The following is a 27,364-nucleotide window of genomic DNA, read 5'->3' on the forward strand; positions in this document are numbered from 1 at the left end:
ACAGCTTGCCTTTTATCTTTTTTTTTTTTACATCTTTATTGGAGTATAATTGCTTTACAATGATGTGTTAGTTTCTGCTTTATAACAAAGTGAATCAGTTATACATATGTTCCCATATCTCTTCCCTCTTGCGTCTCCCTCCCTCCCACCCTCCCTATCCCACCCCTCCAGGCACTTTTGATCTCCCTGTGCTATGCAGCTGCTTCCCACTAGCTATCTACCTTACATTTGGTAGGGTATATATGTCCATGCCTCTCTCTCGCTTTGTCACAGCTTACCCTTCCCCCTCCCCATATCCTCAAGTCCATTCTCTAGTAGGTCTGTGTCTTTATTCCTGTCTTACCCCTAGGTTCTTCATGACATTTTTTTTTCTTAAATTCCATATATATATGTTAGCATATGGTATTTGTCTTTCTCGTTCTGACTTACTTCACTCTGTATGACAGACTCTAGGTCTATCCACCTCATTACAAATATCTCAATTTCTTTTCTTTTTATGGCTGAGTAATATTCCATTGTATATATGTGCCACTGGTACAGCCACTATGGAGAACAGTATGGAGGTTCCTTTAAAAACTACAAATAGAACTACCATATGACCCAGCAATCCCACTACTGGGCATATACCCTGAGAAAACCAGAATTCAAAAAGAGTCATGTACCACAATGTTCATTGCCTTTTATCTTGACTCATGTGTGTGCCATCATCATATTTTACAAAGCAAATGTTAAAGTAAAGGTTACAAAACCATTAACTGTTACAATACTTGTGGCTTTAGTATTGGGGAAAATCTGCATATTAATTCATACCATTATTATTGGTTTTTAAATAGGAAGAAAATGTTGTGTGTCCAGGATAATTAATTTAGCTATTATGTTAAATTTTGAGGACAACAAAAATATTTCCTGTATTTGGAAGATTGGCTGCATTTATAATGACTTTGATTACAAAAGAAGACATGTACATTGTGGGAGAAAATAGTTAATATACAGTCAAATGAAAGTAAACAAAGTCATTTGAAATAACCACCAAGGAAAAAAATTCCTCCAGGTTTTTTATTTTTTTAATTTATTTATTGTTTACTTGGCCATGCCATGCGGCATGTGGGATTTTAGTTCCCTGACAAGAGATCGAACCCAAGACCCCTGCAGTGGAAGTGTGGACTCTTAACCACTGGACTGCCAGGGAAGTCCCACTCCAGATTTTTTAATATACTACATATATTTATATATATATTTTTACAATTATGGCTATTCTGGTCATACTGTTTTCTGATCTCCTCTTTTTAATAAGCAGTGTATTACAAATATTTTCCATATTATTTGACAACATTTTTATTGGCTGCCTTGTGTTTTATTATATGGGTACACTGTGATTTATTTTTAAAACACTCTGGCAAAGATTCTTGCAGCTACTTCCTTAGAGTAAATCCGAGGAAGAGAAGTTTTTGGGGCAACAAGCATTTTAAAGTCTTTTGATACATGGGGGACCCAAACAGTCATAATGCAGAAGATAATTTCACAAAACTGCACTCCTTTCCCTTCCCAGGCAAACATCACAGTGATCTAATTATTGTTTGTTTGTTTGTTTTTAACTTTTAGGTTACCTTGCACCTCGAAACCTTCCTAGTACTGGCTTCTTCCCATTGCTGCAAACCCTACTCTGTGACACAGACTCTAAATGCAAAGACACACCCTATGGGCCACAGGATCTGCTTCGTAGGCAAGGAATTGACGATGCACAATTTAAAGACAGGTAGGGACACTTCCAAGTGTGTTCAGTTGCTGTGAGAGATCAGACCTTGTTTCCTTATGAGATATCCAGGAAGCCTTCCTAGGTTAGGTATACAACTTTATTTTCTCTATCTACAAATGTGATGATCTAAATATGAATGAACGAGGTGGGTACAAACTGGAATTACCATTTTTATGTAGGATTAAGCATAATCTACTTTGATGAATTACTCAAATTTTGCCTTTTAAAACTACTTACGGTTACCGGAGGATGGGGGTGGGGATAAATTGGGAAATTGGGACGGACATATACACACTGCTATACACAAAAAATAGATAACTATTAAGGAGCTACTGTATATCACAGGGGACCCTACTCAATACTCTGTGATGGTCTATAGGGGAAAAGAATCTTAAAAGAAAAAAAAAAAGGGTGGATATACGTGTATGTATAACTGATTCACTTTGCTGTACACCTGAAACTAACACAACATTGTAAATCAACTATACTCCAACAAAAATCAAAAAAACAACAACAACAAAAAAAAACCTGGGTTGGCAAGGCAGTCCTTCTTAACTTCCCTCAGAGATTCTCTATCCTACCTCAAATTGTCAGTGACATTGCCCTAAGACTCGATCACAAGCATAAGATATAGGGCGATGTCAGGGATATTATCTCCTGGAAGAATAACATATTTATCTAGCTCTATGTGGAACTTCTAGATATAACAGAAACCAGGAAATGCAAATAAGGAAATTAAGGGTCTAGAAATCAAAGTAATAAAGTTGAAAGTATTCTTAACTAAACAGCAATCTTTAAATGAAGTTAATGTGTATGGTGTGAGAAGAAACTGTAGAATAAAGTTAGGGAATCTAGACCACTTACAACCTCAGTTTTCCATCCTGAGATTTTAAACCTAAAGAGACACCCAAGAGCCCAACTGTCTGTAGAACTGAGAAAAACATTGTAATCTGACTTGACCATGAGATTATCCTGGTAGAGATTTTTTTAAGTGTCTCGCAAGAAAAGATTATATTTTTCTATAATCAGAGATATTTGGTTCCAAAATTTTAATTTAAATTCCTTGACATGTAGCACCATTTCTCCTTTAATATTATCTTTGTGATTTTGATCATCAGATAATATGGGAGATACTTTAAGAGAGTTACTAACTACAAGCTGCTTAGCATAAAATATCAACATGTCAAGAATTGTCCTGGGAAATGACTTGAGACACCTAATTATTGGGTTGCTAATTCACATTGGTTTTGTGAACCAAACAAATTCTCTACCATTTTGTTACTTGCATTGTAATGGAAAAGTAAGCAAAAAAGCAATAAAATAAATAAATAGCATAATTACTGATAATAATAAATGTATTAGCAAGAAAATAGAGCAGGTTAAGAGGTAGAAACTGAAAGGTGGGAATTTAATAGGGTAGCAAAAGAAGGGCCTCTGCTAGAAGGTGACATTCGGGTAGAGACCAACAAGGACAGGGAAAAACCAGCACCAGCATGTGAACATCTAGAAGATAAAATTCCAGGCAGAGAAATAGTCAGTGATCCTGAAGCGGGGACAAACCTGATCATTTAGAGGAACAGAAAGTCGGCTAATATGACTAGAACATAGTGAGGGATAATGAAAGCGGTAGGGGATATGGCGAAACAATAAAAACCATGAGAGAAAGAGCCTGAAGAATCAAACAGGTAAGCAAAGGGAAAGGATTTGTCTTTTGTTTTTAGTATAATGAGAAGCCACTGGAAATTTTTAAGCAGGGAAATGACATGACATATTTTCTATGAGACTAATATATTCTAGACATATACAAGCATTACCTCAGCTAGCAACTAGTTGAGTTGTGTATCTCTGCAAGGAGACCCAAAGCTGACTAGAGCCTATGCCCCCTTGTGTAATCAGTGTAGAGATAAAGTGAATGAATATTTTATTCATTCAACCACTTCACAGATGGTCTCTATGTCCCTATGTGAGTGATGAATTAGGCAAGGTTTATGCCTATGTTCTAGCAGGGTAAGGTAAATATTAAATCAACGATAGCAGGAGAAAGTGCAATGAAGAGTGCCAGAAGGATGCTGAAGCAAGACACCTCCATACTTAAAGTAGAAAGAGAGCTTTCAGCTGACATAATCAGGTAAATCTTCATGGAAAAGTTGTACTTGAGATGGACATTTCGTGAGCCAAGTGATAGAGAAGATATGGGGAAAATTAATGTCCATTATTTACAAATTGGATTACAGCTTCAGCTGGGGCTCTCATCTTTGTATCTTTTTTTTTTTTTTTTTTTTGTGAAGAACTAAGTAACAATGAGGGAAATAGTTAACAAAATCTAAGAAGTCCATAAATATACCTCTGCTCAAAGAAGTATTTTTCTATGTAAAATACTCCAAATCCATGGAGTCCCCTGAGATGAGCCATTGAGTTAGTTTTGGAACCAGGATTAAAGTCCAGGTTTATTTTACACTCTGTCGGTTATTCTCCAGATAGCTGATCATGTCTCTTTGTTTTCAGTTTTATTCCAATCTCCAGGTATTTTATTGAACTCAAGCTCTATATTGCTGTATATTCAGTATTTTCTCTAAACTACCAAGTAATTGGAACTTAATTTGGAAAATGATGTACAATAATAAAATTGCATTAATGATATTCCCCACCATGCTATTAACTTTTATGCTTTATAGCCATGCAGTGAAACTGGGGCATGGTTACTAGGTAAGCCGTCCCATACTAAGTAAGCCATTGCACTAAATTACTTCCCTTTGGTGAAGAAAGATTCACCAGCATAGCCTCATTAAGAAACAAAACAGTCAGGGAAAAAAAAAAATGCCGTCTTTGGCTTCATCAAAAGAGGCCCACCTGGGGCTTCCCTGGTGGCGCAGTGGTTGAGCGTCCGCCTGCCGATGCAGGGGACACGGGTTCGTACCCCGGTCTGGGAAGATCCCACATGCCGAGGAGCGGCTGGGACCGTGAGCCATGGCCGCTGAGCCTGCGCATCCGGAGCCTGTGCTCCGCAATGGGAGAGGCCGCAACAGTGAGAAGTCCGCGTGCCGCAAAAAAAAAAAAAAAAAGGCCCACCATGTTTATTTTGAAAGACATGATCACACTCAGTCACTACTTGCTGGTCAGTCGCCAAGTTTTTTCATGCGTTTTTGCATTGGCACCAACCTTCTGTTATTAAATTCATATTTTTCTTAAGCATTAGCTTCAGGATGAGGTGCTTTAAAAAAGAATTCAACACTATACTCAGCATCAACTGTAACTAGCTGTCTGAAAGAAGAAATGATTACATTTCTGATTTTTTGGCCCTTAATGCACAAGGGATGATCCAACATCATGGGACATAACCTTGTGGTCCTTCCTCCCTGCCCTGCCTCTAAGAATACATCAGAATGGCTGTGCCATTGCTCACACAGCTGGCAAGTGGCAAAGATCATCTTGCAGAGCTCACAGGGTCATTATTTGGAGAAGCAGTTCAACATTCCTGCAGCTCCTGTGGGGTATTGCCTCTGTGGATTTACTCCCTATCTCTGTCATGTCGACACTCATCCATGACCTGTGTTTTCCAAATTCATACCTCTGCTCCTATTGAATGGCTCCTACAGAACTTGAAACATAGCTAATCAGATTCTATTCAGGGAAATTTTTTAAGTGCCAAGACTTTTGTTTAATACTGAAAAATATGGATGTGTTTAGAAACTGACCTGAAGGTATTATTGGGAATATAAAGGAAGTGGAAGTAAAACAGTTATGTGTCCTCATTTGACTATAAAGATGAGGTGAGATGTATAAGTCTCACACTGTATTAATTTCAGAGTAATTATTAACCATCTAGTAATCATTTTAGTGAGTATTCATATAAAAATAAAGGTTAAAATTTCATTTATCAAAAACAAAGTGGAAGGAAGTCTTAACTGCCACACAGGCAAAATTGTTAATTCATTGAGTTAGAATGTATTGAATGTGTACCACCTGCTGGAGACAATGCAACTCACTATGGATACATAGATGACTAAGGCATATCCCTATATAAACTTAAAATCTAGTGGGAGAGAGAGATAGAGACTACTAAACAGGTAAATTAATCTATGACGTGGTAAATGTGATGAATATTTGTTTAGTTCTCACTGTGCCCAGGACGTCAGACAACAAATGGTGAATAGTTACACAGACACCCTGAGACATTGTTTCTGCCTGAGGAATATGCATCTGACTGTTGGATATATTATTGGAGTGGAGAGAGGTTTGAGTGGGGAGATATCAGAAGAGTTCTCCAGAGACCTGTGTGAGTAAGCTCATTAAGGACAGATAGGGTGGTGGTTACCAGACTAGAGGAAGGTGTATTTGAGATAGGCCATAAAAAAAGAATCTCAGAACTTCATAAAGGAAAGAAATCAATGGCGGCCCTTGTAGAGTCAGTTTAGAGGAATAGGCAGGTAGCTTTGCTGCTGACTGTGATGGCAAAATGACAAATTCCCTTGTAGTGTTGCCATATTAATCTGCCTGTGTCAGGGCTAGGTAGAACATAATACGTACAGGGTCATCTGAAAGCTACTGTGATGTTATCTCCTCCTCTATATTCTATGTGCTTCTGATACACCTATACCCCCAAGGCATTTCCTCATCTGCCCATCATGGTGCCTTTAGAAATGTATTAGCTCAGATATACATTATATCTCCAAAGTCCCTCCAAAGAGTATAAAAAATCCTAGGACAGAGCAACATATGAAGGCATTTCTAAATCTTAACACCTTAATGATATAGATTGTTGATTGGTAAGTGAGCTACCTAGAAGAGAGGTGTATGTTGAACATGGGCAGGCAGGGGTTGTATCTGAAGCATAGATGACCCTGAAGGATGAACATCAGAATGAAATTGAAGAAAATAATGAATAAAATTAAAATGACTTCTTCTTGGGGGAGTCAGGAAGGACAAGCGTATCAAATCACTGAGGAGGCCTCAATGCCATTACAACATTCTTATTTGTACTTAAAAGTCGGTAATGAATGTCATCTGAAGCTGGAATCAGAACTGGACCTGGAGCAGATTTCATGCCTTCTTTCCAGGTGTCACTACATACCGTATAATTGTGAGTCTGGGGAAAAAGGGAAAAAATATAAAAAGTTTAATCCTTAAAGACAAAAAAAGAATGTCAGAATTTTCTTTTTAGGATTTGCCATATGTGTCTTTCCTGGAAGCAGTTCCTTTTAAAGACAGAATTACCATGGCACACATGGATGCCGCCCACACAGGTAGTCTTTCCCACTCACAGGAAATACAGAGACATTCAATATAAGTGCATAAATCCTACCGTTGCAATGATATCTATAAATGTGTCATTTCCCCAATGTACCTGTTGGTAGACATGTCTGAGAAGAAGTAAAACTACTCTGAGCCTAGTTTCCCTCCTGGTATCTTAAATTTAACATTTTGAATCCAAGATGTTTCCCTTATTAAATTCCTTTTCAAAGTAGAGCACTATAAATACGATAGAAGCAGACTCTACCTCTTCAACATCTTAGAGGCAGGCCCTTAGCCATCTCCGTGGTACTGTACATGTGGCTGGGTCCAGTAAAAGGCAGTAAAGTGATGCCATGGGCCACTTGGAGATTTGACTCAGGCTTTCTTGCCTCATCCAGAAGGTTGAATTCTCTGGACTCAGGTGAGCCTACATGCTGGATTCAGGGGCATCCAAATTTTGTATAATGCCTTAATATACCTCCCAGAGACATCTAGTATGAGAGAGATTCTCTGAGACTTTCTTAGAGCTATTCAGAGTTCCTGAATAGGATTTTTAAATCTCCTGAGTAGGTCCTAGAGAGTGGGATTAGGGAAGAGCCATCATTGAATAAATCCACTTCTCTGTCACAGCCTAGTGCAGGGTTTCTCAATCTCAGCATTATTGCTACTTGGGATCAGATAATTCTTTGTTGTGCTGTGCACTGTAGAATGTTTAGTAGCATCCCTGGCCTCTACCCACTAGATACCAGTAGCATCACTCCCGTCCAGTTGTGACAACTAAATATTTCTCCAGATATTGTCAAATATCCCCTGGGAGCAGGGGAGGGAGCACAAAATTGCCCCCAGTTGAAAACTACGAGTCTAGTGAAAGTATGAAGAAAAAGATTTTAAGGTAGCAAGAGGCATGAATTAGGTTATGATTCTAGGATCTCGCTCTGTAAGAAACACAAATGACCACTCTAATTGAGCACCCCCAGTCATGTGTTGTCATCATTCCCTAGGCATGTCCTTACTTAGCTATTACAATTAACATATTATAGTCCCTGTTTTTTTTATTTGACTTGCCCATTATATTACATATCGTGGGAATTTAATAAATGTTAGTGAGTTTATGGATGAATATGGTGGATAAAGTGTAAGATTGATTATATGTTTGTGTCTGTGGTGCCACCTCTGGTGTTTCCTCTTCCAAGGACCTTTGCAGAACCAGGTGTGCAACAGTGGAAGCAGGGCAGGCTATTTAAAAAAAAAAAAAAAAAGACGCTTCCTTAGCTGTCAGTTCTTCCAAGTGATATTCTTTATTATCTATTATTCAGTGCTTGCCATGTGCTAAACATCCTACCATCTGCCAACACAGTGCACTGTAAATAGACTTTTCTCAAGCATTTTACAGTCTGAGGAGAAAATTGATCATTACTTCAAATGGAAAATTCCTCTTATGAGTAAACTGATAAAGAAATTAAATAATAAAATGAAGAAAGGGGTACAGAATTCTGGGTAAGGTACTTCCCCTCTTCCCACCTCACCAGCCAGTGCTCACTGGTTCCAGATTATGAATGATAAGGGTGCGTCCATTTGGTGTCCAGAGATCTTGAAGGTTCTAGTATTGTAAGATTATGTGGGGAGTATAGATACATAAGTATGGGGCTTCAGCTCCATACCGATGGTGAAGGCTGTGTCTTTGTACCATCTTCTTTGTGGGCACTTTGACAGTTAATATTGGTGAGTGCCTATGATGACAGGGCCCAGAGAGGCACTTGTTAAGGACATCTCACCTAGTACTCACAACAGCCTTGCAAGATAGGTGTATCATTCGTAATTTTCAGATGAGGCTGAAATTTTTCAGGAAGAGGCAGAGCTGGGATTCAAAAGATATCTAACAGCTCCAAAGTTCTTTCTTCTACATCCCAGCAACACTGTCTCTTTTTATTTAATCAGCCATCCTATCTTATGGTTCAGTGCCGTGCTAGGTGTTTTGAATAAAAAGAGCATCATCATGGTGCCTACTTCCAAAGATGTCACGGCCTAAAATGGAAAAGTGGTAGGAATAGGTACACAGACAAACATAATACACTTAAAATTTATATAAAGTAAGTATGTACAAAATGCTTAAATTGTGTAAAATGATGGAAAAGATACTGGTTCTCATTCATCACTCTAAGAAGCATAGAGTTCTCTGTCTATAAGTATGGTCAAGCTAATTAGAAAGCTCAGAGATTACACTTAATTCAGTAAGACTGGATACCTTCCTGTCCTTTAGTAATTTAATAGGGAGTCAAAAAGAACTAATTACCTTTGCTTGGGGGAGGTAAGCTGTATTTCAACTTAGAGCCTTAATTCATCTTTTTACCCACAATGCTTGATGTTGCACATTTATTTTGTGGTTTCCATTTTAAGAGTTGACAGACAATAGTTACGTTGAGCAGTGGCAGAGGACACATGCCATGACACTACACACTGTAAATGCAAAGCAACACTGGGGAAAATTTGCAGGAAGATGACCAGCAAAGCACGTGTGAGATCCCATGCTCTCTCCCTGACAAAAGGCCGTGCCGGGACCACCTAAAAGGAGATGAACCGCCTCCCCACTCCTGTAACGTGGGACTTGTAGGCAACCGTGTAATTGTGGGCACTTCCTGGTCAAGGACGGGTCCTGTTAGAAAAGAGGCCTCCAGAGTTCCTTGTCTGGAAGAGCCATTTTCTGTTGAGCAAGTTCAAACCTGTTGAGCCAGCAGCTTGCTGGGAAGGGGATGAACTTGTTTTGGCATTGAAAGAATATTTGAAGGAATAATTTTCGGGCTCTTATCTGAACGTGGGAAATGGGCAAGGTGTCCCCTGTAGCGTTGATGCAGCTTTTGCTTCTCCAAGCTCACACTTCCTTAATTTCCCATCACCTCTTTTTTGTTTCTCCCCCACTCCCATTTATTTTTCAAGTCTCTGTTTTCTCGTGCTCCTTCTTTCTTCTTTTTGATGTTTGTCACTCTCCCTTTGGTTTTTGTTGCTGTCCCTATTCCTTAAAAATTTTATGAAGGCAGTTCTTCCCTTTATTTCAAAATGTGTTGATATTCAGTAGTGTTTCTTACAGTATTTCAAGCTGAACTAAAAAAATGTCGAGAAAAAGAAGAGTGCACTTGACTTTCTCAAACTTTCTAAAACTTCTGTTTGAGAGCAGGAAAAAGGTTCAGGTCATTTCTTATTTTTATCTGAACAGTTTTCCCATCCAAATAGTCAGCATAAGGAATGTAAGAAGATTTAGGGGAATACAGTCATGGTCATGAATAATTCAAATATACATTAAGAATGCAGAACTTTTAGAGCAACCAGTACATTTTATAGAGAATATTGGAAGAACACTAGGGAATGGAAACAAATATCACCCCTTCTTATCATTTTTATTAAAAGGACATGCTGGGAAAAAAACAGATTTTTTTTTCCCAATTATAAATCATAAAGTATCCTGGAACCAGGACTCAGATCTTGTTTCTAAAAAGGGAAATCAAATCGAACCACAGTAGCAAGCAGAACTTCTTGCTTTTCCACTGTTATCTTTTTATATCCATTCTTATGTACCGTAAGTAAGCTTTTTATAAACAATCAGACAAAATTCAGATTATTCATTCCAGACATCTGGACTTATTTCACTCTTGAAATAGATATATTTATTTTAGACACTTACTTTAGGAATATCAAGTTTTCAAGAAAATATGATTATTTCCATTTTAATAATAATAAACAGGAAGCAATTTTTTTAAAAGAGGGTTACTGAATTGTGGAGTGGTCCAATAATATTTTCTTCCAAAAGCTGGTGTGACCATGTTGTGCAGAGATTCCTGGCACCACATGCTATCATTACAGCCTTGATACACTCAGTACAATTAAAACCCTGAGTACATCATTATTTCTTTAACACCTGGTGCCACCTGTAATGACACCAACCACAGTGCTTAGCACAGACTAGATATTCAATAAATGTGTCTTCTCCTTCTTCTTTGAATCGGTCTTGCAAGTATTCATCTTTGACAGTCTTCAAAATGCCATCTATAATTTAACATAGAAAACTTCTTTTTCTTTCGTGGTTGACAAGTAAGCAGACCTTGATTTCAGTCTCTGAAGCACCCTTTGACCACCATCTATTTGGGATCCGCCATCTTTTTAAAAGAAAAGATGTATATCATAAATATTTTCAGTATTTAGCTCTAAAGTCCTTTTTTCTTTCTATAAGAGTGAAGTAAAAAATAAGTATTTTAAACCTTATCTAGGCCATTTTCTCTGAGTAAAAATTTACCTTGTAGGAGCCCTTATATATTCATTGGTATATGGTTAGGTGAGTTTTGTCATTAAAATCCTAGAAAGTAGATTAAAAATTTGAAAGTCCTAGGAGAGCCCTGGAATCTACCATATAATACATTGCTGTAACTAACTGAAATTAATGTGAGTGAAGTTATAGAGTTCTTGCTTTTTCTTCTCTAGTGAAATTCTGAGAAAGTCACCCAACCTGGAGAAGGACAGCAATTTATCACTCCAGAGCACTGAAGTTCCAGAAAAAAGGCACGCATCACTGGGTAAGCTATCCTCTTCTGCCCAGTTTAGAACAGGCCTTTTGGAACAACCAGTAAAGGTCTAATCTTTAACAGTTATACTTTTAACTTTTCAAACAAAGATGGAATGCCTAGAATATCCCTAAGAGATCTAAATATTCCTTATGGTTGCCTGAGTGTGGTGGTGCAGTTATGCAAAGGTCTTGAGAATAATTGGAAATTAAGTTCTTACTGAAGTACTCTCTAGGAGCAAAACCCTAAATGGTACTATTATAATGTTGAGAATTACACGCTTTCCCAGAATTGACTAGGGACTCTTCAGTTGCCTGCAATTAGATAACACTGGGATGGTTAGAATGCCCATCAATAAAAAATGTTGGATAGAATCTCAGAGATTTGTCCAAACTTTATATTTTACAGATGAGGAGTATGAGGCCCAGCAAGGTTAAGCACCCTCCCTGTCCCATCATCCAGCTGACCTGGTACTAGGGCAGCTACCAAGATGGGGCTCTTCTAGCTGTAGTTTTCTTCCTCCCACTCTACCACTCAGCATCACAGTCATTCAGTGTGCTTGTGTACTTCTTTCATTCACAGCTAGGCCAGTGGCCCTGAGACAGCAATGTGCAGAATACCCACAGGCTGAGCTCCCTGAACCTTATGTCCAGGTGCTTTTGCTGCAGATGGTCTTGAGAGACACTTGTTAGAAGCCACAAATTGAGAGTAAACTCTCAAAACAGCAGGACTGTTTTATATTCATTGGCAAATATTTATTGGGTGCCTGCTGTCATGTAGGCACTGTCTTAGGTACTGAAGATACATTAGTGAACAAAACAAAGATTCCTGTATGTCAGAATATGATGGGTGATATGGGGGAAAAAAGGAGTACCTTTAAAAATGCCACGTGATATTTAAGATTCTATGATATTAACATTCCAATACAAGTTGATGGACCAAATGAAAAAAAGTCCTTTGTTATTGAAGTAGGAATATGGCGGTGGGTGGTTTTGAGGAGTTAACGTGCTGTTGTGAATGATCTCTGGGTGTTTGGCTGAGTAGTTACAGCACATTAGAAATAAGATCATACTGTTGTGGTCCAGTAAGCTTTGCTTTGCTCAGTAGCCACAGATTATGTTTCTTAGCCTGGCCAGTCATCTCACAAATGTATTGCTTTGGTCTAGAGGAATCAGTTGGTAAATTCTTCAGCCCAGTGAGCATTTTAACAAAGCCTAGGCCCCACTGATGTTAGGTCACTGTATCTTTGAATATTAAGATTCTTTGTTGTGAGGATAATAAAGTATTTCTGTACACAATTTATAAAAGTGAACACACTGGCTTAATGAACGTCCATGCTATAGATCTGAACATGCTCTTCCAGCTAATGCTCCTAACCAGGAACATTCTGCCACATTATAAATAGTACTGGATGAGGCCACTTTGGGAATTACTTAATTAGCATATACTGTAGTCTGGACTAATTGCTTTCTCCCATTTATTTGATCTAAAACACCATTCAAAAACCACTTTGGGGAGGAGAGAATTTATGATCCTAAGCATATTTTAGCCTCCCAATTGAATAATTAAAAAAAAAAAAACATTATCACCAGATGTGCATTGGCAGATCCTTTGAACAGATGCTGGGTATGATGGATCTGTGGAGCTAGTGGAGGCACCTCAGATCCTCTAGGCCTGAACAGAAATGACTCAGTTTATTAGGCAATAATATTGGTGATAAAGTTTAACGATATAAACTGGAATGAAAGCCAATGACATCCAAAAATGATTGGAAAAAACCCCAAAGCAGACCAAAACCATCACAGTTTTATGTGAAAGGAAAAACTGATGGACTTTGCCCTTTTGCCAATATGAAACTTTCATGGAAGATGCATATTTGAGCATATTCTTGCTGTGGAGTACATGAGAGCATAAGTGATATTTATGGATTCTTATGTGAACCTGCCTGTGTGTGTGTGTGTGTGTGTGTGTGTGTGTGTAGTATGCTAATCTCTTCTTTCTTTTACAACAGCCACAGTATTTCCTAGTCCACGTTCTGATTTGGAAAGTGATGGAACATATACTTTCAATGGTAGTCAAGTGCTTGCCTGGATCCTTAGTTTGGAAAAGGTAATTTCACTCAGTTTTGTATGAACTCATAATAAAAAGCAGGTAAACAAATGCCTCTTAGATTAATAGAGGAATCTTCCAAATAGGAAGCATATTCCCATTTGGAGTAATGTCTCCGGGAGATTCTTTTCTTGGGAGCTCTTTCATAAAAAGCTTAATTTTGAGGCATTCTAAATTCCTTAAGGGCTTGGATATTTATTTACTTCCCTGTTAAGTCCCTTAGTTGAACTTAAGATTTTCATTTAGTAAAAAATAGGGTGGCATTACATGTGATCTTTTAATTTCCTGAAGCAGGAAAGAAAAAATGCTGTATGAAAGCAGATGAAACTTTAACACCCATCAGACTTGCTGCCTCATCTGTACTAATAATGCTTTTGGAAAACTTAGAGCTGTAAAAAATATCTCCCCAAAGTAATAAAATCCCTTTCCTTAGCGTGGTTTAAAGCCTACCTATGGATTTCCGTCTGTTTACCAGTCTTCCACTTTAAGATTCCAGATTGCAAGATGATAAACATCATTTCTATCGGAGGCGTAAACTGGCGACCTGTGAGCTGTATGTGTATGTGTGCACATACACAAGGCTTTTGAGAAACTGAATTTGAATGCCTTTAGGCAGAAGAGGTACTCTTCTGTCAGCTGCAATCCCCACTTTTCCTTATTGTCTTTTATCCAACCAGATTCATACATTTAAGTTATTCGGCTGGCCGGTGGACATTTAAATCCTGCTTTACGTGCTCTTCAGAAATTAAGAGGAGATCGTTTCTAATATTTTGCCATGGAGAGACTACTACTCTCTCTCTCTTTCTCTGACTATCTATCACACACACACATAAGAATTTTTAATAATATATCCATGTCTTATGTAGTAGACGTTTCTTCCATCTGAAACATAGGGACATAACTCTGGTCTTTATTCATATATTCCTGTGACCATAACCACTGCTGCTTAATATGTGTCTATTAGTTCCCCTTGAATTAACATTCTGTATAACTGAGGCATCTTGATAAACTTGTTTATGTCAGTAAGCCAAAGAACAACACAAAAATGTATGTCAGGAAAAGGCACCATACCTATCAAGGCAATTCAGCCAGTGCTGGTTGAAATATAAGACTTCCAGGGTCAGTCCAATCTAGATTTTGAAAGTCTAGTTTTTTTAATAGTTGAGGTACCTAAAGCACCCTGTGTAGCTGAGGAAGCCCCACCATGTGCCCACGTAATTCCAGTATAAAGCCTCCACAAATCATGCTAGGTTGCCAACTAGGGAAAGTTATTTTATTCCATTCTATTTCTTCTATATTGGTTCCTAGAAGCAAACAGCCTTGAATTGTATAAGTTAAATTCTTTAATAGCTAGAATAGCAGTGCTATTCTCAAAAATACCACTTTATTGTATTGAAACTCCCAGGTTCTCTTTCTCATATGGAATAAAATTTCAGAATTTTGTGAGGCAGCACAGAGTCATGTATCCGATGGAGATAAGTCAAAAATGAATTTTCTATGTATAGATACATATTTTCAGAGTAGTTGGAGCAGAAAAGGGATGTAAAAATCAGGATCACATATTGATGCCTCTGTCAGCAATCTCTCTGATTCCTTTTTCTTTTTTTTTTTTCTTTTTCTTTCTGTTTACTGCTTTCTGCAACCCTTGCAAGAATAAGTAGAGAAATCATTCTGGGGTGAGTTTATATGTAATGTTAAGAAAGAGATGTGGATGAATGACTAGAAGACCTGGCACTTAGAGTATCTCCTGGAATAAGTGGAGCCTGTCTTGTTTCATTACATTTAGAAGTTGAATCACTGGAAGGTAGAGTGTAGATTTTGTGATATAAAGGGAGGATGAAGTTAGCTAGCCCTCACCTCACAGCTTATAGTAATTAATTACTAGGAAGGATGTATTAAATATTGCAACTAACTGTAATTGGCTCTATAAATATCTAAACAACTTAATGGTGAATGTGATCAATATTATAGATGAAAATAGTGCTGCATCTGTTAACTGGTCTGTACTGTGAAATATGTGGGGGACTTCCATTATGAAATTGCTTTCCAATTATTGCCTTTGATAATTATATGCTTGTATGTATTTTCATATATGTGTTTTCTTTTTGCTTTATATGCATAATTCTTAAATGAAATAATTGCTTTGCAGATGAAACATAATCCATGTTTTTCCACTTCTCTAAACAAACACTGTTGGTCTTGAGACTAGACTCTGAAGCTCTTCCTTTTTGGAATTCTTCCAAAGACCCTGGCCAATTTCCCATGAAGTGTCACAAATTATTAGGACACCTAAGTCTCTGCTGTTAAATGTCCAGGAAAAGCTTAAGATTTTTAAGCCTGAAGATTTTTGTGAGACAAGATCTAGTACATTTAGGTTGTCTAGTCAGAGACAGGAAATGTGTTCAGTTTAAAAAATCATATGCAAATCTTTTAAATCATAAAGATGACAAGAGTTACCACATTTACACATTCTCTCAGTGACTTTTCATGGGCAAACCCAATGTATTTTAGTGTTAATTTAATAGTTGCTATAATGCAGGACCTTAAAATGGCTATTATGTAGACAGGTCAGTTTCCTTGATGACTAGGATATGTTAATATCTATATTTACTAACATTATTATACCACTCTTCTCACACACATTGCTTTTACAGCAAAATTCGACTTCAGAAGATATACGAAGAGAACTGTGTGAGAGCTATCCAAGATATACTGCCGATTATGCCTTCTCTTGGACCACTCTAGGGAAAAATGTTTTTAACATATTTTGCCTGTCCAACATGACCCTTTTAGAGTCTTCTCTCCGAGAACTAACAAACCAGTTCTCTCAGGTGAGTGCAAATATTTTAACATGATCAAGATCTCATAAACAGTAGAAAGAAGTGTATTGTTTCCATTGTCGTATACACAAAGTGACTCAAAATGAATCAAAGAGCAAATTCATAGCCCACATGGACTAGGAAATGCTGACTGAAATGTTGGCTCACCTTTGGCATGAATTCCTCGCACAGAGATTCACATACAATGTCTAATTCTAAGTAATATGTCTGGTTGCTATTTAAATGTGCAGGATTGAAATTATGTTAATGTTGAACCAAAAATATTGCATTATGGTTAATGTGGAGACATCTTTGTAGATGAAATTTGACTTTGCTCTATGGTGAATGAAGATTGACTGTTTTCTCTGAGATATTTTATTTAAGTGAGATTACTCAGGATACAATGTAAGTTTAATAATTAAACTATCAGAGCCTTATAACTCTCAGAAGTTAGAATAATGGATAATCTTTAAAATGTTTCTTCTAAGGTCAAACCCAATTTGATTTTTTATGAAATAATATAATCCCTCTTTCCCAAATATTATACATTAAAACCAAGAACTTTATAATATGGAGTGCTAATGACCATTTTATGCTAGTCTTAAATTAAGATGTGAAAATAAGACACTGATAATCTTTTTTTTTTTTTTTTACTGATAATCTTCTTTTAATGAAACTCCACATACAATGAAAGTTCATAAAAATATTCAGACTTCTCTCAAAATTTTCTAAACAGGAATAAATGAAACATGTCCACACCTAACATTTTTCCCCTTGATTCTCTGAATTTTATTGTCAGTAAGTGCAGAATGCTTAGATTACTCTTCAGTAGTCTGAGTTTTCCAAATGAGCTAGAGACACTGTTATAATAACCCCAATCCAATGTACAGCACTTGAAATTCTATCTCAACAAACTCAGCAGTCATGTAGAATGTGTGGTTAAGAATATGTTGTTCAAAATCACATTTTCAGTGTGAAAGACCTTGAATTAAGACAGAACAAAAGCCTGACTTTACTAGTATGAATGAGCTTATTAAGAAGATTGTTTTGGGTGGGAATATAATGAAGGTATTAGCTGGGTCCTGTGATTCAGAGCAAAAGTATAGGTCATGGTTTTCATTTATTTGTTTGCTTATAGTACAAGATATGATTATTACAAAGGATATTCACTCTAAATCATTATTATAACTGAAGTTCCTTATATTCCAGCAGAACTTTGGAAATATTTTATTTTGTTAAGTATGTATAATTGTAATAGTAGACATTTTCATATGTTTGTATATATACATATTCACACCCATATAATGTAAAATATATAACTTTTAAGGGTTTTCTATGCAAATAATAATTAAGGTCTACTAATGGATATAGAGAAGATACGTCTGCAGATCCTACACCAGATCCTAAAGAAAAACAAAAATATTACTCTGAAGCTAATATTATTTTAAGAAATCAATTTTAATTTCCCAAACACAATTTAAAATATTTTGTATAAACAGTTTTGTTAACCAAACATTAAATATGCCAATTTCTGGAACTATAGGAAAGAATCTAATTATGTGTAAGAACATTTGAAATGGTTTATAGTTTTTCCAAGTAAAAGATGACTTCAAACTGAATGAAAATCTGAAAGAATTACTTATGTGAAAATCTAAACTTTTAATGTTTTCAAAGGCAGTTAGCCATGTGGTTACACATATTGAAGTCTCATTTCACCCTGTTTGTGGTTTTATTTTTTAAGCTATCAAGAGATCCCAATAACCAGAAGACAGTGTTTCAGGAAATGGTCAAAGTGCTGTCCTTTTTCTCACAAGTGCAAGAGCAGACAGCCTTGTGGCAGCTTCTCTCCAGTTTTCCAAATGTGTTCCGGAATGACACGACACTAAGCAATCTATTTGATGTTCTTCGAAGTGCAAACAGGTAGGAAAAAGTAAGAATTAAGGGGAATATTACTGTTCATAAAGAAGTCTTTCTTTTTTTTTTTTTTTTTTTTTAATATTACCTGTAGGATCACTGGTAGGTAGGTAATTTAAACACAGCAAATAATCCTTCAGCACCTTATTGCAGATTTTGGCAACGAAAGTAAGTGTATTAGTTAAGCAAAGGAGAAACACACATTGTGGTCATCAGGATTATTGACAGGTTTATGGGGAAACAAGGACGAACACTAATCATAACATCTATAGTGTCAGTTGCTATCCCAGAACTTCTGAGAAAGATGGTAGAGCAGGACCAATGGTAGATTGGAACCCTGACTCAGGCTCACTCAGGGACAACCAGGGCTCGGTGCATCTAGTATTTTAACTGTTCAAGAAGAAAATATTTCATTGGGTTTTGGTTGGTACTACACAGTAAAAAACAACCCCATTGGCTAGAGTTTACACCAAGCCACCCCAAGGGGTTTGGCCTCCTTCAGGTGCAGCCAGCCTAAGCCTGCATATTGGGTTGGCTTTATTTGACACATATGACACAGAGATTTGAAAAATTTTGCAGAAGAAACCCTTTTAAAGCCTGCATTCCTCATAAAAGAGATCTGAGCATGGCCAGCATTCAGAGTTTGATGGACACATACTTAGGTTTTGGCTGTCCAGCTAATTTGGAAATGTGCATTAAACAAAACAACAACAACTATATTAAGAACTAGCAGTTACTGACTGCCTGTTACATGCCAGACACTTTACTGGACCCTTTATATATATCACATTGAAACTTACAACAGAACTATTATTTATTTTATAAGTGAGGTAACAGAAGGTTATAAGAATTAAATATTTGATGATCATGCCGCTAGGAGGGTTTGAACCTGGGTTTTTTAACTCCAGAACCCAGACTGCCTCTGTAATATGTCACTAAGAGCACAGTGGATTCCATCGCTAATGTCTGAAGCACACAAGAGTTTTCTCATCTTCTCTGATAAGCTTCCAAGAGTTTATATTTGTTCAAAGACCTTATAATAAGCCCTCATGTTGTTGCATTAGTTTCATTTGATTCTCACAACAGTTCTTTGAGATTGAGACTACAGATATCCCCATTTTATAAAAGAGGAAACACACACTGGTTTTTTAAAGTTAAATCTTCTTTACTATTATTATTATTATGTTTATTATTTTTTATTTTATTTTATTTTTTTTTGCGGTACGCGGGCCTCTCACTGTTGTGGCCTCTCCCGTTGCGGAGCACAGGCTCCGGACGCGCAGGCTCAGCGGCCATGGCTCACGGGCCTAGCTGCTCCGTGGCATGTGGGATCTTCCCGGACCGGGGCACGAACCCGTGTCCCCTGCATCGGCAGGCAGACTCTCAACCACTGCGCCACCAGGGAAGCCCTACTATTATTATTAAACTAACAGTATCACTAAAATCTGTAAATTCTTCACAAATGACTATATTTTATCATCAAATCATTGGTTTATCTTACTCTTTGTTGATCAAGTAATATGGACAAATAAACCCCATAAAAAGGTTTTGAGGTTATTTACACCAGCAATTTTACAAAGTTGTAATATAGTTCAGTCACCAAAATGAGATTATATAATGTTAAGATTATGACAGAGGTTAGCAAAAATGAGTAATCTCAAAAGTCAAGAATTGTATATGAAAAAGCATACATGATATTCACCATTTATGAGGAAGAAGTTGTGCTGAGATATGAATCACAAAAACTCCTTTTTAAATTACCTTTACATATAAGGAAACTTGTTTTGGATAACTTCCATTTGTATATGATGAAAAGGACAGAAAAACAAAATCAGTGAAGTGAAATAAAAGTATTTTGATCAATAATTTAAAGGATTTCAGAGAGGACAATGGTCAGGTGTCATTTTTAAGTCACGTTTTGTTAGAAAAAGATGAATTAAGTCTTCTGACATTTTTATTAATTATATTAATAACAATAATGCTGACAGTTACAATGAGATTGCCAAGTGTTCAGTCTTTGAAGGTGTTACTTTGGGACAACAGATTAGCTGAGTCAAGCAGAAGGCCAAGCTGGGAGAAGGCTGGCAGAGATCTACAACCTCAGAACATTTAACTGGTCTCCACGGTGACCAGGGTTCAGAAGTAACTCAAAGTCTGAGAACCAGGAGATTCTTGGGGGCAAATATAAAAATGCCTGAGGTATTGACTGTTATGTATAGAGAGCAGAAATGAAAAAAATACAGCCATGCCCCTATGGCCAAGCGCACAGCTGTAAAAACAAGCTAACAATGCTGTGGGCTCAGTGCAGAAATGTTCTGCCCTCCTCCCCGCCATGTTGGGGCAAAGTGCCAGAGGTAAGACATAAAGTGGAAAGAACATGAACTTTGAAATTAGACAGAACCAGTTCTATTTATTTGGATAACCTCCTGTAAGTTATTTAACTTTTTGAACTTTAGTTTTCCTGTCTATAAAACAAAACAAATGAAAATGACTTTATGGAACTATTAGAGAAGTAAATAAAATTATAAATATGTATATGTTTATATATAGACACATATCTACTAGCAACTAGAGGATACTCTTAGCTCTCTAAATATTTTCATTCATAGCTAGGGAGCTAAAATTAAAATGACCTTAATTTAAATATTAAAAATTCCAAAAATATGGTAGGAAGTATATGCACATGCTGTTGCTGGAGTGAGCCTTCAGCTGATTAGGATACATACGGAAAAACTATCACCTCGTATGTATTACATGTAACTTCACAGTGGCAAATCCTTAACAAAGCCTTTTAAGTTACTACTCATGTATATTGAAGCATTGCCTCACAGTTATTTGTGAAATTCAGACATACTTGTACAATGCTAACATTTTTTAAAATGTGCTAATGACAATAAGGGGATAAAAAAAGGCATTTCTTAAGTCACTGGTTGGTCTTTTGGAAATATGGAATGAACTCCAGCATAAGTGAATTTGCTGATTGTTCATCCACAGTGTAGACCGCCCATCTTATTAGTAACGTAAAACTCATAGGAAGACAGTGCCAGTTAGTCTGGATATTAATTTTGAGCTACCCCTGGAGTAGTGCCTATGGGCCATTTAGGGGATAGAATGCAGTCTTTAATTAGGGCAAGCTCCATTTTTTCTTCAAAAACATTACCATTTGTTTACCTTTGTAAAGATAAATATTTATCAAATGCTTAATTAATAATTATTCTTGAAACTGGATCTTTTATCTGGGCTTGATTTTTAATGAAAATAATTTCCAATATTTAATTTTTTCCTTTAATTAAAAACAAAAAAGAAGTATCCTTTCACTGGAAGCTTCTATTTCTAACCACTTATTTTTAGGTCTTAACAAAGAAAAAAAAAAACTGACATGAAGTTCACTTCTTACTTTAAGGCCTTTTAGGTTTTAGAATCCTGGAACCGGTGAAGTGCTCTGTCTGGTTCAAGAACACTTTGTTGGGATTTTGTGCATAAACAGACAAACAAGTAATTAGACGACAAAAGCAGCATCTTGTTTCTTATGTTATAAGAATAGTTTTCTATACTGTAGCTATTTTCTCCTTGAATAACCTTTTGTTTCTGTCTGCAAACCTTGAAATACAATCTGGTTTAATTGTTTTTCAACTTGTTAGTGTGCTGCTGGCCGTGCAGAGGGTTTATCCACGGGTTACAACTAATGAAGGTTTCAGAGCTCTCCATAAATCTGTTAAACATCTGCTTTACACTCTGGACTCCCCATCTCAAGGTATTATATTACCATCTTCCTGTATTCAATTCTGTGTTGCAATTCTGTATTCAGTTCCATTAAAAATAAAAAACAAAGAGAAGTAATCAGTTATGGATGGTATCATTCTTAGGTAGAGACATAAACTACAACTAAATCTGGGTCTTAGGGTAACCAAAGTGTGGAGACAAGGAGAAATGGCCAGAAAAGAGGCTCTGACTTTCTAGGATTTTTATTTTGGTAAAAATGATCTCTCTTAGCTATATTATAAAGCTATGTTTATAGTTGGTATGAAAAATAAATATCAGAGTAAGGGAGTAAGCCTCAGCAAGTAGATTTCTACTACTACTTTTTGAACAAAAGCCTACACTGAATCGCAGTATCTTTGCCCTCATTTTCAAATTTTGTCTTTTTAATCAGGATGAGTCTTTGGTAAAAATATACCCCTCAACCAACCATCTTGAAAATGCATGATGGACGTCAGAGCGTGAATAGATCAGTATAGCTCTACTGTCACTTATAGGTATAAGACAAACTATAGCATGTTGCTAGTGAATCAGAAAAAAATCACCTTTGCATATAGAGGATAGCATTGTATACCACACACATGGAAATGCACAGACACACACACAGCCATATACAGACAAACATTAAGGGCTATAAGGAATAAATCCGTACTTCCCAAGTAAAATGTTTCGTTAGCATTTACCTCTCCTGAATGAATTTAGAAATAGGCTTTCTCAGCTGAGTTTGTCAGCTTTTAAATATGTAGACTTTACCTTTGGATTACTGGTAAGTGTCCTGAGAGCATCAGGTCACAACCTGATTGTTTATTACAAGGTCTTTATTAGTTTTCATATGAATAGCAGGTTTGGAAAGGCTTTGAAGACTTCTCGAAGGAGGTTCTAACATACACTTAGATACCAATTTCTGTTAGTCTAGAACATTTTTTATATCATCAATTACAGAATTAATGACTAGCTTGCAAGATTGATTGCTGTTAAATTCAATGGTCTTGACGAACATTAAGGTTAAAAAAAAATTTTGCACTTTTAAAAAAGTCCAGACCAGAAAACCAGACAGTATAGTAAAAGACACTAATTATTTCCTCTGTATATTTTTATATTTTCGTTTTAAAGACTTGAGAACTTCAAGTTCTCTTTACCATTCTTTTCCTTGTCATCTTCAGACTCACACCTTGTAATTGTAAAGTAGAGGGATGAAGTTGAAAATTTTTTTACAAAGGACAGAAGCTCCTCAGTGCCTTAGAAGCAAAAGAACCTGTCATTAACTGAGGCAGCAGAACACTTTTTTCTGTTGAACAGTATAACTAACTCAATTTTCAATACTTAACAATGGCCATGTCTCATGTCTATGAATATGCTAATGATTTTGGCATGTATTAAGCCATGCAATTGGATAGTCAGGATGACAAGGAAAAACATCAAGGAAATGTGCTTTCATTTTTTAAATTAGATGTGCTTATATTTGTTTGTTTTTTAATTTCCTACACGTGTGACTTTATCAGTCTGAGGATACCAACACAGTAGCATTAATGTCAATTCCTAAGTCATTAACCCTAAGCCCCTACCTACCTGCCTGAGCAGAAATTTCATGGCCTTTGAAAAATCCTTCCAGGTATTTCTGGGAATCCTTCAGGAAACTCAAACTTGTTTTGAAGTACAGATATCTGCCACGTTGCCCAAGCCACCCATGCTTAATCTCCATGGTGTTTAGCAGTATTTGTGAACATACTTCTTCCCTTGGCTTTACACTCAGTAAACTGGAGTGGAATGGTTTCTTAAAGCAGAGTTGCTTGGGTCCTCTCTAAGGCATGACAGGGCTCAGATAGCTTTGAGGGTCTCACTCCTTCTTTCAAAGAAAAAATAAAAGGGTAGTATTTTTTGTGTCAGTGATAAATATTTTATTATCTTAAGTCCCTTCGATCATCAAAACAACTCTATAAGAGATAGTTATTTTCCCATTTTGCAGACAAAGAAACTGGGGCAAAGGGAGGCTGGGCACTTTGCCTGTGTTATACATCCAGCAAGTGGCTGAACTGAGATTTAGAGCCTAGATCTGTCTAAGCCCAAAGCCAGGTCCCCAAGCTCTTTGTTAGATGGCCTCACTCATATTTACCGTCTGGGACATATACACACTATGATAGCTCACACAAGTACCTGCCACCACCAAACCTCAGAACTGGCTCCACTTTCAGCCACTGATGGAGTTTGACTATTTGTGTCAGATTCCTTCTCACATGATACATTTTTTGATAGCCATTGCCCAATTCCTCTCCACACCACATGTCTATTTCTAATTCAGACCTCCCCACCCCATGTCTAGTTCTGATTCAACCCTGGTTATGAACATAGTTCAAGGTTTTTTCAGAAGCCTCCTCAGCAACCATGATACTATGGAGATGCTAATAAACACCTGGGAAGAAGCTTGTCTCCTAACTTCCTGTTTTAAGGAGTCTGATTCTCAGCTCCACCCCACTGAGGATCCCTACTTCACAGTTTAGTATTTTCATTTATAAAACTGAGTTTTGAGAGCAAAGATTACCTTTTTGGCTCATTGAAGTTTGCTGTTTTGCAAAGTATAGTAAATTACATGAAATTACATCTTTAGAAGCAGAAAGCAATCTTTACTGGTGAAAGAGGCTATCTGTGCACTGGATTTCTTTCTATGTCTTTGGGCACCCTTTTTTATATATGCCTAATTCTACAAATAAAGTAACATCTGACTTTTTAAAGGTCTGTAACAATTTCCACTTCATTAAAGCCTATTTAATACAGTATTTCTTCTCAGACACCTTAGAGTCCAGAATGAAAAGTGGCCAGAGGGAGAAGTCCATACTTAACAGCAAGGTCAAGCCTATAATTGATATGTATAAAGTTAATTTCTATTAGTTATTCATCTGAATAGCGTGATGAGGAAGAGACACTCCATAACCATATAGAATACAAATGCTAATGAACTTGCTCAGCATCACATAGGAATTCAAAGTGAGCAAGATATGATCTTGGGAAAATGGTTTTATATACTTTTACACTGCAAAAGCGTAAGCCTCCAGAGTCCTATCCTGGATTATTCTCTATATGGTTGCCAATAAATAATAGGTATTACCATTATTAATTAGGTTTATTTATTCTGGGTATCTTCTTCTTGGTCCTTTCACTCACTAATGCATTGCTATCATTAGAGCAATAATACTTAGCAGCCTCCTGAGCAGAGCAGAGAACTCCCTTCTGCCAGAGAGGAAAACTGAAAAAGTCACTCTGCCAGATACTAGGGACGGAGCAGACGTTACTCAGACGTGACTGATACAGACGTAGGCAAGGAGGTCTTTAATTCTGTGAGTCTTTTACACACATGCTTAAACAAAATGATCAGCATGAGAAAAGTACAGATGGTTTCCTAGTTTTGTGCTAGGACCTTCTTAGAAGGCTTTAGAACACGCGAACTAGAGACAATGGGAGAAGCCTTAAAGCTGGCAATAAAATATCCTATTGAAAATGGTTAGGCCAATGTTAAAAATGACAGCACTAAAACTACTGGATTATTTATAAGGAATTAGTGGTGTCTACAGGGAAGACTGAAATAAGTAATACCGTTTCCTTAAAGGGGCCGAATGAAAGCACTGGATTTCTGATGTTTTTATTTATGTAGTAGCTGTTTAAAGTATTTCATTTTCAATTTTGCATGTGAATGTTGTTGCACGCTTACTCTTTAACAATACAATGTTATGCAGCAAGCGGAATAAGGAACCTGTTTAACTTCTAGGGACAATTCTCTGTGTTGAATGAGATCTTCACATATGGTTTCCATTAGACCCAACTTAGTGATAGACTTCCACACTCCAAACTTTCATATTATTTGAGACCACTCAGAATGGTTCTGTTAACGTTAGCCAATTTGCATTCACAGCTGCATTCAGTTGAAATCACTGGCTGCTTTTTGAAAGATAGAAAATATAGATTAGTGATGGTAGATGTTTCCTACGGCTACATTCTAGACAACCGAAGACAAACAAAAAAATCCAGTGACCCATAAGACTGAAATTGGCTTCGTTTGATTAAGAAGTCATGGGGTAGTCAATTTGCATTATGATATTTAAGAGTCATCTATGCATACAGGTTTTAGGATAAAATAGTGCAATGGTTTGATGCACAGAGAAATAATTTGTTCAAAATGCATATGCTTGACCATTGGAATTATTTCAATTAGTAGGCATCTATTTCCTATAAATATCTTAAATGTTTCCAACTGAAAGAGCTTAGACATCTCTTGTAAAATCCTTTGGAGAAAAATTCTGCAGACTTCCTGCATTTTTTTCCCATTAATTTGACCTGGGATGATTTTTGCTTAGAAAAATAAATCCTTTACAGAAATGTTAAATATTCTCCTATATAAATATTATCACTTTAGGTGGCTCTGATAATACAACACATGTGTGGAGTGAGGAAGATGGACAGTCTCTATCCCCAAGCAGCCTGGCTGCACAGTAAGTCTTTGGTGGTTTGTTGGTTTGTTTCTAAACTGGTAAGTAACGTGGCTGAATAAGCAATCAAAACAATTCATAAACATAATTCTTTTTTCAGTATCTAATGCCATGGAATAGAAAAATCAATTATTGACTGACCAAAGAAAAAGATACAGTTGAAGTGCAGTAAAGTTGAAACTTGTTTTTTGGTATTATTCAATGATACTTTCGGATAATGCAACATGAGGATCTGTTTTTCAGTTCTAAGAGTGTATAACTAGATCCCACATGTTCTGTCTGGATTGGTTACCTTATGTCTGTGAGGAAAATCTAGCTGGAGGCGCAATTTCCAACTCTTTTCAGGTCTTTCATTATGAAAGATGTAGAAGTCTCCAATTTTTTACATTACTATTTATTTCGGTTTTAAAAAATCAAAATATTTTGTATGCTCACTCAAGGTAATGCACACTTTGTTTGCTTCAGTAGTATTCAGGTAGCCAAAACTGTTTATAGGTAATTTGATTTTGGACTCTTTGTGGGGCATGTAAATACGTTGTCTCAGGAATAGGCAGTGGAAATAACAGCAGTTACCTCAGCTTCTAATGACCATTAATATAAACAGTTCTCTGAAGTAACTGTAATAGTTATGGTAGAAGCTGACTGAAGTAAATGCACATAGTTCAAGGCAAATTTAGAGACTAGGTGGCCTGTTATGTAAAAGGCTGTTTGGGCCTGGTAAATTACACTATTGAACTTCTTTAACTT

At 36.7% G+C, this 27,364-nt stretch overlaps 1 protein-coding gene across 1 annotated transcript in view; it reads left to right on the forward strand.

Annotated features, from left to right (window-relative positions):
• The window catches only part of ABCA12 (ATP binding cassette subfamily A member 12), a 180,294-nt gene that overhangs the window by 57,536 nt on the left and 95,394 nt on the right, over window positions 1–27,364 (forward strand). The window contains exons 3-9 of the mRNA XM_060016160.1: window positions 1,603–1,756; window positions 11,459–11,550; window positions 13,550–13,647; window positions 16,302–16,478; window positions 18,208–18,386; window positions 22,022–22,134; window positions 26,545–26,620. Of these exons, the coding sequence (XP_059872143.1) occupies window positions 1,603–1,756; window positions 11,459–11,550; window positions 13,550–13,647; window positions 16,302–16,478; window positions 18,208–18,386; window positions 22,022–22,134; window positions 26,545–26,620 (889 nt within the window). The remainder of the gene's footprint in view (window positions 1–1,602; window positions 1,757–11,458; window positions 11,551–13,549; window positions 13,648–16,301; window positions 16,479–18,207; window positions 18,387–22,021; window positions 22,135–26,544; window positions 26,621–27,364) is intronic.

The sequence above is a fragment of the Delphinus delphis genome, chromosome 7 (genome assembly GCF_949987515.2).
Source record: "Delphinus delphis chromosome 7, mDelDel1.2, whole genome shotgun sequence".
NCBI lineage: Eukaryota > Metazoa > Chordata > Mammalia > Artiodactyla > Delphinidae > Delphinus > Delphinus delphis.